The following is a 12,204-nucleotide window of genomic DNA, read 5'->3' as shown; positions in this document are numbered from 1 at the left end:
CTAAGCGCTCATATATGGTAAAAACAATGGTTGAAAGTTTAGGCGAAAATGAATTGGATGAAGTTCTTACTCTAAAAAATATTAAGTCTGATACTCTGGAAAAGGTTATTGAATTCGCTACTCATCATAAAAATGATCCCATGCCAAAAGGAGATGGCACGGATGAAAAACCTCAAATGACAGAATGGGATCGAACATTTCTAAAGGTATTTAAACAATATTAAGTTTGAATATTATTTTTATTGGAATTCAGTTGAACATTTTAACTTGAAATTCAAATTTAAAATCGCATGAGCATAAATTATACACTCGGCAACAAAATTATCGCAACAAAAAAATTCATCGAAATTTTGTCGATTTTCAAATGCTTCTATCTTGGGCTAGATTTATCGTATCGACACCCTTTTTTTTTAATTTCTTGGAAATTTTGTCCTCTTTTAATCCATATAAATTAAGATAAGATTTGAGTTAATGTTGAGTTACCAGTAGTATTTGAGCGTGACCCTAAAAATTACTGAAAAAAATGACTGTTTGAACGTGTACCAGTACCACAGTGATTTTTTTATCGAAATCTAACATACACCATCGCAAAGTGCTCTTTTTAACGAGTAATTTAAAAAAAAAGGACCTCTCTACGATTTTTTTAACGCCCTGTAGGTCGATTTAAAGATACCATTTAAAGTACGTAAAATCCCCCGTTTAGCTGAAATCAAGACGATTTTCTGGGCTTTTTGCGTACACAAACCGTACCTTCAAATCGACCTACAGGGCGTTAAAAAAATCGTAGAGAGGTCCTTTTTTTTTTAAATTACTCGTTAAAAAGAGCACTTTGCGATGGTGTATGTTAGATTTCGATAAAAAAATCACTGTGGTACTGGTACACGTTCAAACAGTCATTTTTTTTCAGTAATTTTTAGGGTCACGCTCAAATACTACTGGTAACTCAACATTAACTCAAATCTTATCTTAATTTATATGGATTTAAAGAGGACAAAATTTCCAAGAAATTAAAAAAAAATGCGTGTCGATACGATAAATCTAGCCCAAGATAGAAGCATTTGAAAATTGACAAAATTTCGATGAATTTTTTTGTTGCGATAATTTTGTTGCTGAGTGTATCTTTGTTTTCTTCGCCCAATACTGTCATCAATACAACATCTATACCTGGTTATTCCGTAAAGTTACACGTGGACCATGATTGAATTTAATAACTTGAATTATCGAAATAAGCTTAAAATCTCAATTGTTTACAAAAATTATATATACTACTTAACAAATCAGCAAAATTCTTATAATATTTTTGAATAATGTTACAGGTTGATTTGGACACTCTTTTTGAACTTACTTTAGCAGCCAATTATTTAGATATGAAAGATTTGTTAGATTTGGTAACCCAAACAATAGCCATAGGACATTTTAAAGATACATCAGTAGACGGACTGCAGAAGACTTCAGAAATATTGATGCCAAAGTAGAGAAGCTCATCCACCCTCTGCTTCTGATGATGACAATGCCGTTTTTCAAAATTAGACGAAATAGTTTTAATTAAATAAGAGACCTAGTTATAAATACTTATTGTTCGTGATAAAAATTACTAAATAAAGCAGATATTCAACTATTAAAGTATAAAAACTTAATTAACACTAGTTATTGAACCTTACTAGCTACGCTTGCTCTGTATTTGAGATTTTTTTTGAAAAATGTCTCATTTCGATTTAAAAGAAAAAAACCGCTTCCTATTCATTGACAAAGAGCTTCCTCGTGAAAAATTATCGTTCCTATCTTATTTATGAAATGCCAATGAAGCAAGTAATTAAACTAGAACCCAGCACAAAAAAAAATTAATCCGTTTCTGGCCAAACGGACGAAATTTCCCACATTTTTTCCGGTGCTATAAGCTCTGTGAAAAAATATCTGAAAAATGTTTAAATAGTCATTTTTGATGGGAAATTTTATGAACTTTTCGAATCCAGTGTCAGAATTGTAAAGAATGTTAAGGAACAAAAGTTATGAACAGTTACACAACAAAAAACACGATTTTTTTGAAAAAAAATTTGATTCGACCTAAATTTTTGAATCAAAAAAGACTTCATCCGTGTGTCTGACACATATTTTTTGCGTCCATGGGGTGTATACATAAAAGTCCAATTGTTACAATATCAAAAATTCAACATGGTGGACAACAAAATGGCGCCTCGTAAAAAAAACCATGTATAAACTTGGTCAATTTTTTTATCTGCTAACCAAGCATCTAGGAAAAAAACTTTACTTAAAAAAACTCCTTATAATTGTTCAAAAAAGACCCCTGAATTATTTCAGAATTTTCCGGGGAAATTTTTGTATTTTTGAAAATGGTCAGAAATCAAAAATACCAAAAATGATCCATAAAAATCTTAAAAAATTCAGACATATTCTATAAATCATTCTAAGACTTTTATAACGTACAACTCTTTTTCGTCAAGTTTTTCATTAAAAGTAGAAAAATTAAATTATAATTATTCTAAGAACATAATCAGTTTTCATAACTCGAAAATGAAGAACTCGACGCTAAGACAGCTGCTAGCGTGCTCGATATGTACAGAACAAAACTTCGAACGCGTTTTTCTCGAAACTACTATTGCGTCACTGGATGTTGGAAAGGCAGAAGGATGCAATATTAATTAAATGCGTATTAGCAGAGTTAATTGTTAAATTATGTTCACTTTATTATATGTATCGCGGCTCGCTATCGCTTACACTTGTTCGCACGCGTTGACTCTAGGTCGGTCAAAGTTATTCTGTGGAGCGGCGACCAGCAAGTCGCCGGCACACATGCGAAGCAGATCCCAGCGCGGTGGGTGAAGACATGCCACGGCTGCTGCCGCGAGAAGGCCTAGGCAGGCCGCGCGCACACACCACTGCACACATACACACACACAGGCGGAACACGCAAGTCCGCCGAGCCCGAGCCGAGATGTCGCGTCTACACGCTGGTGAGGCGCGCGCTCACACACACACACACACACACACACACACACACACACACACACACACACACACACACACACACACACACACACACACACACACACACACACACACACACACACACACACACACACACACACACACACACACACACACACACACACACACACACACACACACACACACACACACACACACACACACACACACACACACACACACACACACACACACACACACACACACACACACACACACACACACACACACACACACACACACACACACACACACACACACACACACACACACACACACACACACACACACACACACACACACACACACACACACACACACACAAGCACGAGAGCCTGTGGTCGCTTTCTGTACAAATCGTAGTACACGTTCACGGCATTGCCAGTACAGGTTACGACGCCGCAGCGTGCACAGATAAAAGAAAAATCGCATCGACGGCAGTGAGTGAAAAAAACAGTTTTTTTCAAGTTATAAGTGGTTATGTTTGTGTACTAGAGTGCGTACAATGATGTCGTATAATGAATGCGATGTAAGTTTCAATGATCAACAAAAAATAGAACTATTAAAGAGCTTGCGAGACAGTATCAATTGGAAAAAAAAAGAGGAGCGAAAAGAATTTATCCAGCGACTTGAAAACTTATTTGGTACATGGAATGGCCAACTTCCAAACCTCGGAGCCATTTTTCGATCCAAACAGATCGAGCGTCTTCTCTTGGATTCCATAAATTATTCTGGAAGACAATTCATCGACTTCGTGGCTCGCAGCGGCTACAAAGACGAGCCCGAAGTTGATACGAACGGCAAGATATCGTTGCGTCGCACCACACCAGTACATCACGCGGTTAGATTCAAGTTCCGAACCATAGTCCATGATCTTTTTAAAATTTACAGTAGAACAGACGTAAATTACACGGACGAATCCGGCTACTCTCATTTTCATGTGGCCTGCATGTTTGGCTGCCAAGAAATCGTTAAAAAATTTCTCGAACTCGGACAAGATCCCAATTACCTCGTGGAAAAAACAGGTGCTTCCCCGCTACACTTGGCTTTGGACGAGAATCAAGGAAATGTGGCCGAATTACTGCTGAGAAGCGGCGCCGATCCGAACATAGCCAACAAGAATGGCTTGAATGCTCTGCACATTGTTTGCAGTAGATACAATCGCGATAGTGGAACGATGAATATGCTGTTCGAGCTGACTCACCAAAAATTTCAGCCGCTACAGATCAACGCCAGGTCAAAATCGGGTAACACACCATTGCACTTGGCTGCGGTTTCTCGCGACAGAAACGCGATCGATTTTTTGCTGAGGCGAGACGGAGATCCACATTTGGCCAACGAGAAGGGACTCACCCCTTTGCATATTATTTGCCAGAGCGACAAGGACGATAATTTGGCGGAGATATTTTTCCAGATCACCGAGGAAGTCAATCGGCCGGTGCAAATCGACGCCCAGGACAAGGACGGCAAAACATCGCTTCACTGGGCTATCCATTACGGCATTGAGAAATTGACTAGGTTTCTACTGAGAAGAGGCGTCAATCCAAATCTAGCCGATTCAGATGGATCGACTCCTCTGCATTACATTTGCAACAGTCACCGCGGCAATTGGCTGCGGATATTTTTCTCCGTCACTGACGACATGCAGCAAACGGTGTTGATCGACGCCCGGGACAATTTGGGCCGTACACCGCTGCACTGGGCCTTGAGTCGCGGCCTCGACAGGGTAGCCGAATTTCTGCTGAGAAGAGGGGCCGATCCGAACTCAGCCAACGAAGAGGGATTGACTCCTCTGCATATTATTTGCAATAGAAACTACAACGACGATCTGTTGGGGATATTTTTCCAGATCTGCGGCAATTTACAGCATACTGTGCAGATCGACGCCCAGGACAAATTGGGAAACACTTCGTTGCACTTGGCATTGAAATTAGGACACTGCGCCAAGAAGAATGCGGTCAAACTGCTGCTGAGAAACAACGCCGATCCTAATCTGGTTAACGGCGAGGGAACGACTCCTCTGCACATCCTTTGCCAGAGAGACGAGGACGACGGCATGATGGCGCTATTCTGCGCGACCTGCAGACAGGCGGCGAACGTCAATGCTCAGGACAGGTTGGGCAACACGCCTCTACACTGGGCTATTATTAGCAAAAACCCGAAGGTGGCCAAATTTTTACTAAGGCGAGGCGCTAATCCAAATTCAAGGAACGAGGAGGGATTGACTCCCTTACACTGTATATGCATGGTATACAAGGACGTTGACTTAGCAGAGTTTTTTTTTAAGTTCAACGGAGATATTGCACAGGCGGTGCAGGTCAATGCCCGAGACAAGTTGGGCAATTCACCGCTGCTTTTTGCTCTGGACAATGGCCACAAGGATGTTGCCGAATTGCTGTTAAGAAACGGCGCCAATTCCAGTTTGGCCAACGAGGAGGGATCGACTCCACTGCATATTATATGCAAGGCGGGACACTCTAAAGGTTTGGCGGAGATGTTCTTCGAGATCAACGACGAAAGACATCAAACGCTGATGGTCGATGTCGTGGACAAGTCGGGCCGTACACCGTTGCAATTAGCTGTGGCAAATCTCAATTTGGATGTTATCGATGTGCTTTTGGATCGCGGGGCTGATTTGTCCAGCTTCGTTTTCCCCAATGAGATATACTTTGGCGAGGGCGTCGAATATTATTTCTACTGGGATAAATTGAATTTAGCGTCTCGCGTTCTGGCCATCGTCGATCGCCTGGAAAAAAAAGGATATGAACTGGATCAAAGCGACGCTGTGACGATCATGAAACTCTTTGCCAGGCGAAGATTGTTCAAAAAATCAACGGATCTCCACAAAAGTTGGCACGACGACGAGGAGTTCGCGAGCGAAGCGAAAAAAATAATGATAAAGCCGAGTCTTTCGCTGCACGACTTGGTCAAGTTACCGCACAAAGAGGCATCGAAACTAGTCACTTATACGGACTACTACGAGTTGGCGCGCTCGAATAAATTCACGATGCTGCCCGAATGGCCTAAGAAGACTTGTGCAGCGCATCTATGCGAGCAACTATCGAGAGGATTTTTCCGGGGTTGGGTGATGGATTTTTTCTTGAAGCTGATTCACTACAGACTGCCGCTTCTCTGCTGTGACATGATCCTCGATGATCTGACGAGCCAAGATCTATGCAATATTTGCTTGGCGGCCGCAGGCCTAAACTCGTCACGACGATAAAATAGTATTTTTTAATGTTTGGTTTTATTAAATGTTTCATATTTTCAATACTTTCTAAATAAATAAATTAATGAAAATAACCCACACTGCTAATTCATTTTAAAAAATTTCCTCTCATCAAGTATATTTGTATTTTAAAATTTAACTATTCAAGCGATAAGGCCCAAGCAAGATTGATAGAACCTTTACACTGTATGTAAAACGATTCGTTTCCCGGAAAAACGCAAATATAGCGTATTGAGGTCGCCTGCGCAAGTTGGGAAGTGGTAACAAAAAACTAGTTAAATATCGAGACCTTTCGGCAAGAAAGATTTATTTAGTGCGTAAATTTTTTTCAGGTTTGCTATATTAAAATCATTCAAAAAATCTTAATTTTAGAGATGCATAATTGAATACTTACTTATTTTAATAAAAATTATTATTTCAAGATGATTTTGTGCGTGTTTTTTTGTTTCATTTATAATTAATGCAACTTTAATTAATCCTACAATTCTACAATTATGCCCATAAATAGAAATAATTTTCCAATCAATATTTTATTAATATAATTTGATGAGTATACATGGAAACTGAGATAAATTACTTTGGCTTTTTGTGAGAAGCAGAGAGTTAACAATATTTCTTTATTCAACAATGAACAATCAGCCTTTGGGAAACATATTGACGTATAGATTTTGATTTGACAAAATGTTGACGAGTAAAAAAACAATATGAACATATGTTACTTTGACGTTTTTTTCGAAATTTGATTATTTTAATGAATAGGGTATCTGCATAAAAAAAAGTAATGATATTTTTGAAATCAACATAAATGAATTATCAATGAATGTTTTTTTTTTAATTTTTCATTGCGTTTTTACTTAAAAATTTATCGTTTCAGAAAATACAACTTTTCAAACGGCCGAAAACGCACCAAAAGAGCTCGAAGCTGTGCGAGCGGACCGTGACGTCATACTTTTCAGTAGACGCATATATATAGGTATACAAATTACATGCAGCAGCCGACTTACGTTATAAGTATGACGTCACAGTTATGCGGACCAATCAAAATCGTTTGTGGAGTTCAAAATAATTTTCAAATTTTTTTGATTTTTATTCTCGTATTAAAAATTACCTGACTGTTCAAAATTGTTTATGTTTTTACTCTCACATTCCTTGATACGCATATTTTATTATAACGTAATTATTTCAATGATTTTTTTTCAGTACATCTTACATGTTGTAGTGTTGCTTTACAAATATTATTTTCAGGCAGGTGAAGGCGTCTTTTTCGGGTTACACGAAACACGAACTGATATGAAAAATAAGATTCTGTCCCTTCATACAAAATTGTTTACGTTACACGCCGCCGGGTGGCGCTGGCTCATGAACGCCGCTCTCACAAGTGACTTTACAAATAAATGAGCATATAAGTGATAATGATAGCATATAAGTGGTAAGCTTGATCTTTTTATAATATACAACAATTTCAATAAGGATTGCATCGATAAGGAATCGGGGCTTTCGCATTTACAGGTCGCTTACATGTCTGTAGCTGTCTTCGTTTCAAAGTTATTCATGAAAAACGAAAACATGCGCTAATTTTTTGCATATAATCATTGTTTAAACAAAATGGGACAATTTCTCGAGGGGGCATTTTTGTTTTTTTTCATCCTTATTAACCCTAGAAACGAATGGCACAACCCGTTTGCTGTTATTTTTCATGTCATCAAAAAAACTAAATTGACTGGCCTAAGAGATAAATTGGGTCGAACACCTATCCAAATAGCCGTGGAAAACTTTCGGTTGGACTTGATTTATCTACTATTAGCACGTGGTGCGAATTTGCCAAGCAGCGTTTTCCCCAAGAACACTTAATTCGCCAAGAGTTTGCAAACTTTGATAACCGCTACTTGGGATAATAAAAAATCGTTAAGAGCATTCGTCTTGTTTGCACAAACATTTTGATAGACTTATACCAATATTCTGACTTTTCCACTTGCAGATTTACCCATAGAGATACTGGACATTTCGTGGTGAAAGCTGAAAATGGCAATATTGTATTAATTCCGATTGAAAACTGGTCCAAATTTTTATAAACAAACTAGCAGTCATTTTCAAGTCTTTTGAAAAACGCTCGATATTTTCAACATAAATTTAATAGAAAATTCGTCAAAAAACCAACCAATTAATGGCAAGTTAGATGTAAAACATTTAAAGTCATTTTTTTTTCTTTCGGCAAAAAAAGCGGTGTAAAAATCCACTCACCTGCAGAAAATTTCGACACTGAAGACTGACGTTTTATGGCCACCAAAGTCCGCATAAATTTGCAGATCGCACAGAGACTAAAACGAAGTTATATGAAATTTTTTCGCTTACTTTACGAGTGATCTCGTATGCCACAGGTGCGCCGTTGTCCTTCCTGATCGCCATGTAAACTTGCCCGAAGGATCTCTTGCCGGTTATCCAGATCATAGTTCACTGTGTACGCGAGTAGAAGAGAATTTATACATACTATCCTACGCTTGGACAAGTAAAATATAAGTGTAAAATATTCGGTATGGGTTCGAGGTGTTCGGTGCAAGTAGGTTTTGTAGGTAATTTAGAAAAATTCATTAATTTTATTCATTAATTAATTTAGAAAAATTAATATTAATATATTATTGAGAAGTTGTTAGTTATTATTGATAACGTGAAATAAAAGTCTCTATTGACAGCCGAGTTTCAAGAATGGCATTAATATATAAAAAAAATGCAATGATTAAAAACATGACGATAAAAAACCATGCAAAATTTTTTCTAAATAATATCGTTTCAAAAAAACTACACATTTTTAATCTCGAAGTGGAATACCTTTAGGCGAAAATGCCCTCGTTCTCAACTACAGTACTGATAATACCCGCGTAAAAATCTGAACAATCGGCAATATGTGTGCAATATATTGGCGATTAATATTTGCAATATATCGGCAATGACTCGCCAAGTCAATCGCCGATATATTGCAACTATAGAGGCATATGGACATCCGTGCATATATCGAAAATTCATTGCCCATATATTGCTAATAAAATTTTTAAATTATGAAAAAATTATTCGAAATTATTATTATTTCGATTTTTTATTAAAAAAAAAGTAATTTTAACGCAGGAATGAATTTAAAAATTGAAATTTAGAATTTAAACCATTTATTTATTAAATCTAAGTTTTATTCATAAACGAAAAAAAATTAGTAATCGTTAAGAAATTAAAGTATTTCAATTGAATTTCAGTGTTTCAATAGAAAGTTAAATAAAACAAGAAGCAAGGAAAAATTCATCTGCGGGGATAACGCATTGAAGTGCACATGTTGACGACGTTGGTAAAATCGACAATGTCCAATGGATATGTGCACTTGGAGTTGACGTAGTCTGGAAAGTATAATATTTTATTAAAATGATTGAACAATACATTTGTGGTATTGACACTTACATTCAACGGCACTAAAAATGTCCACGGGTATCCCATCGTTTCTAAGAGATCGTCCTCGAGCGCACATATCGAACAAATTATGTTCGCCCACTAGTTTTTTCATCAAACGCCTAGTGAGTTCCCTTGGATTATTACGCCAACGCTGAAAATATAGCCACGCGAAAGATTCGTAGCTATGTACGGTTTTTTTTTATTTTTAGGCTCGAGCGAATCACCATACATATGTAAAAATCGCAGAATAAACATTAATATATATTCATCCGATCCACAGAGAGACAGAAGCAACTGGCCTTAGCTGCTGAAGCGGCGGCAAGAAGCGGGGGTGGAGGGGGAGAAGGGGGGGAGAACCGACAACCATAAAAATAGAAAAAAAAGAAGAAATTTTGGTTGTAGCCGCAGTGGAGGGTCGAAGTTTTGACGCGTGAGAAGGAAAGATGCTGCCGACGATACACGAAGAACAAGAAATCGACGATGGTAAATAATAATTTGTATTCGTTAATCCTTAATCGATACGTTGCTTATTGTACTTCGAAGTAACGTTTCCTTGATTTAAATAATTTGACATTATCATTGCAAGTATCTATCTCTCATGTGCCTGTAGCTTTCGGTCTGCTTACAAACATGTGACAACTCTCGTTGAGACTTACTTCTGACATCTGCACGCATTTTCGGATAATTATACACACTCCGCAACGAAATTGTGTCAACAAAAATTTTTATCGTAATTGTGTCAATTTTTTTTAAATGCTTCTATCTTCATCTATTTTAATTGCATGGAGACAACTTTTTTTGGAATTTTTCTGTTCTATAAATCCATATACACGATGTGTAAGTTCGATTTAATATCAAGTTACCAGAAAAAAATCGATTATTTGGGGTAGTGGGTGATGAATGATGATAATAATAATAGTACAGATACATAGAAATATAGTACAGATTTAGCTCATGTAGGTTGGTATTTACAAGCATGCGAGACACCGCGATGGGCGAAAACACGACAAAATTCATTTTTAACATTAAATATGTCTTCAAATAGTCCGTTCGGGGCATATTAAATTATATCCAAAGTAAACCATCGCAAAGTACTGTGTTCAACGAGTAATTAAAAAAAAATGAGCTTTCTACGTATCCTAGTCGAGCCCGCATATATAAGATATCGTTTAACAAGCTCAATCGGGCCCAACTTTGATCATTTCTCTCCAACTTTGCAGATCCTATGGCCATACCGTTCTATCCCTTCGGGAAGGTACTTGTCAAGAACCAAACTCGTCGGAGGTCGAAATCCGACTACGTCTACGGGGCATTGTTTTATATCGTTATGCTCGCGTTGGCGTTCGCCGTGACCTACAATGGTAAGTCAATACGAAAGGCGTATTTCTCTCTGAATCCGCAAGCTCATAATTTGATGTAAATTTCAACGATCCTGCAATTTTGTGCAACTTTTCAGATGTGTACTTGTACCAGCCGGAAATGACCAGTTATACGAATTGTAGCACTTATGCGAAAAGCACAATTCATACGAATAGTACGAATTTGAAAATCGATAAAATCAGCTCTGCACCCTTAGGATGGTAAGCATATCTATTTCATCGTACGTAGCATATAGGGCTTGCAATGAACAATAATTCGCATTCAAGGATACCGCAGGCGCTCGCCAGCATAATCATCGGTCAGACGATCGCCTGGGCCACGCTTTACTTCTCCTGCGGCTCGCTGCAAAGATTCCCGTCTCTCACCTTTACTTTGGACGTCGCCACGCTCGTGATCTCGCTACGGTACTGCTACGGAGATTGCTTCGACGATCAGTTTGCTATTTTGGTCCACTACGTCTTGGTGATAGGGCCGGTGGTCGCAAGCTTTTTTTTACTGGGGACGATGCAGCCGACTCTGGCCGATGACAAAGGAGCCGCGATGGTGCAGCCTGCCAACATCGTCTCCGGCGCGCAGGCCCACGACACCGAGACTTGCGCTGAGAGATTCGAGACATACCGGGATCGCGGATGCCCGCGTTTCGTAAGTCATCATATATAATAATAGTCGTTTCGTTCGAGCTCTATGTTATTTGTATTCTCTTGGCAGATGATGCGATTACTCGCCTGGATGACGTTTCTTCGCCTGACCTTCTTGTCGTGGTACTTCGCCGATCGCATAATCAACTTGTTGAACTACGATGGCTTCTTCGATCATTACATGTTAACCGTACCATTTTTCATAGTTATATCGGCTGTGGTGAGCGGTTTTCGTTACCTTGCTTACGTCGAGCGCAGAGAAGAACGAGCTGTACGATCGTCCCGTGTCGAAGTACCGAACGGAGTATTATAGAATTAATTCGGTGATTTAAGAATTGTTTGAAAAAAATTAGCTTGCTCATCGATGAATTCGAGCGATTCGTGTGTATATTTCTAAGAAAACATTTATAGTACTGCGAAGTAAGTGAATTTAACAAGTATACATTGTCAATCTGTTCTCGATTGACTTTACGAGATAATTTTACGAAATGAAAAGAGCTTAGAATTAATCGGTTTTCT

The 12,204-nt window shown here is 38.3% G+C and overlaps 2 protein-coding genes across 2 annotated transcripts; both read left to right on the top strand.

The window, feature by feature from the left end:
• Positions 1-26: 26 nt before the first annotated feature.
• On the top strand, positions 27-1,524 carry LOC111693248 (E3 ubiquitin ligase complex SCF subunit sconC-like). The gene is made up of 2 exons (XM_023457513.1): positions 27-206; positions 1,317-1,524. Exons 1-2 carry the CDS (start codon positions 27-29, stop codon positions 1,473-1,475), a joined length of 339 nt encoding a protein of 112 aa, XP_023313281.1. The 3' UTR covers positions 1,476-1,524.
• Positions 1,525-3,514: 1,990 nt separating this feature from the next.
• Positions 3,515-6,406, top strand: LOC106655506 (ankyrin-1-like). The gene is made up of 2 exons (XM_014375927.2): positions 3,515-5,855; positions 6,384-6,406. The coding sequence occupies exons 1-2, from the start codon at positions 3,515-3,517 to the stop codon at positions 6,404-6,406; spliced, it is 2,364 nt and encodes a 787-aa protein (XP_014231413.2).
• Positions 6,407-12,204: the final 5,798 nt, after the last annotated feature.

The sequence above is a fragment of the Trichogramma pretiosum genome, unplaced genomic scaffold (genome assembly GCF_000599845.2).
Source record: "Trichogramma pretiosum strain Unisexual culture from Peru unplaced genomic scaffold, Tpre_2.0 scaffold194, whole genome shotgun sequence".
Taxonomy (NCBI): domain Eukaryota; kingdom Metazoa; phylum Arthropoda; class Insecta; order Hymenoptera; family Trichogrammatidae; genus Trichogramma; species Trichogramma pretiosum.
The sequence above is the reverse complement of the archived record's forward strand: the minus strand, read 5'-3'. Positions and strand labels throughout refer to the sequence as shown.

What these genes read in the sequence shown, in the direction of transcription:
- LOC111693248 (XM_023457513.1), top strand. Translation starts at nt 27, where the DNA reads ATGGTTGAAAGTTTAGGCGAAAATGAATTGGATGAAGTTCTTACTCTA. An exon ending in GGGATCGAACATTTCTAAAG is followed by an intron (nt 207 to 1,316) that starts GTATTTAAACAA and finishes ATAATGTTACAG; the next exon opens with GTTGATTTGGACACTCTTTT.
- LOC106655506 (XM_014375927.2), top strand. Translation starts at nt 3,515, where the DNA reads ATGTCGTATAATGAATGCGATGTAAGTTTCAATGATCAACAAAAAATA. An exon ending in ATCAACGGATCTCCACAAAA is followed by an intron (nt 5,856 to 6,383) that starts GTTGGCACGACG and finishes TAACTATTCAAG; the next exon opens with CGATAAGGCCCAAGCAAGAT.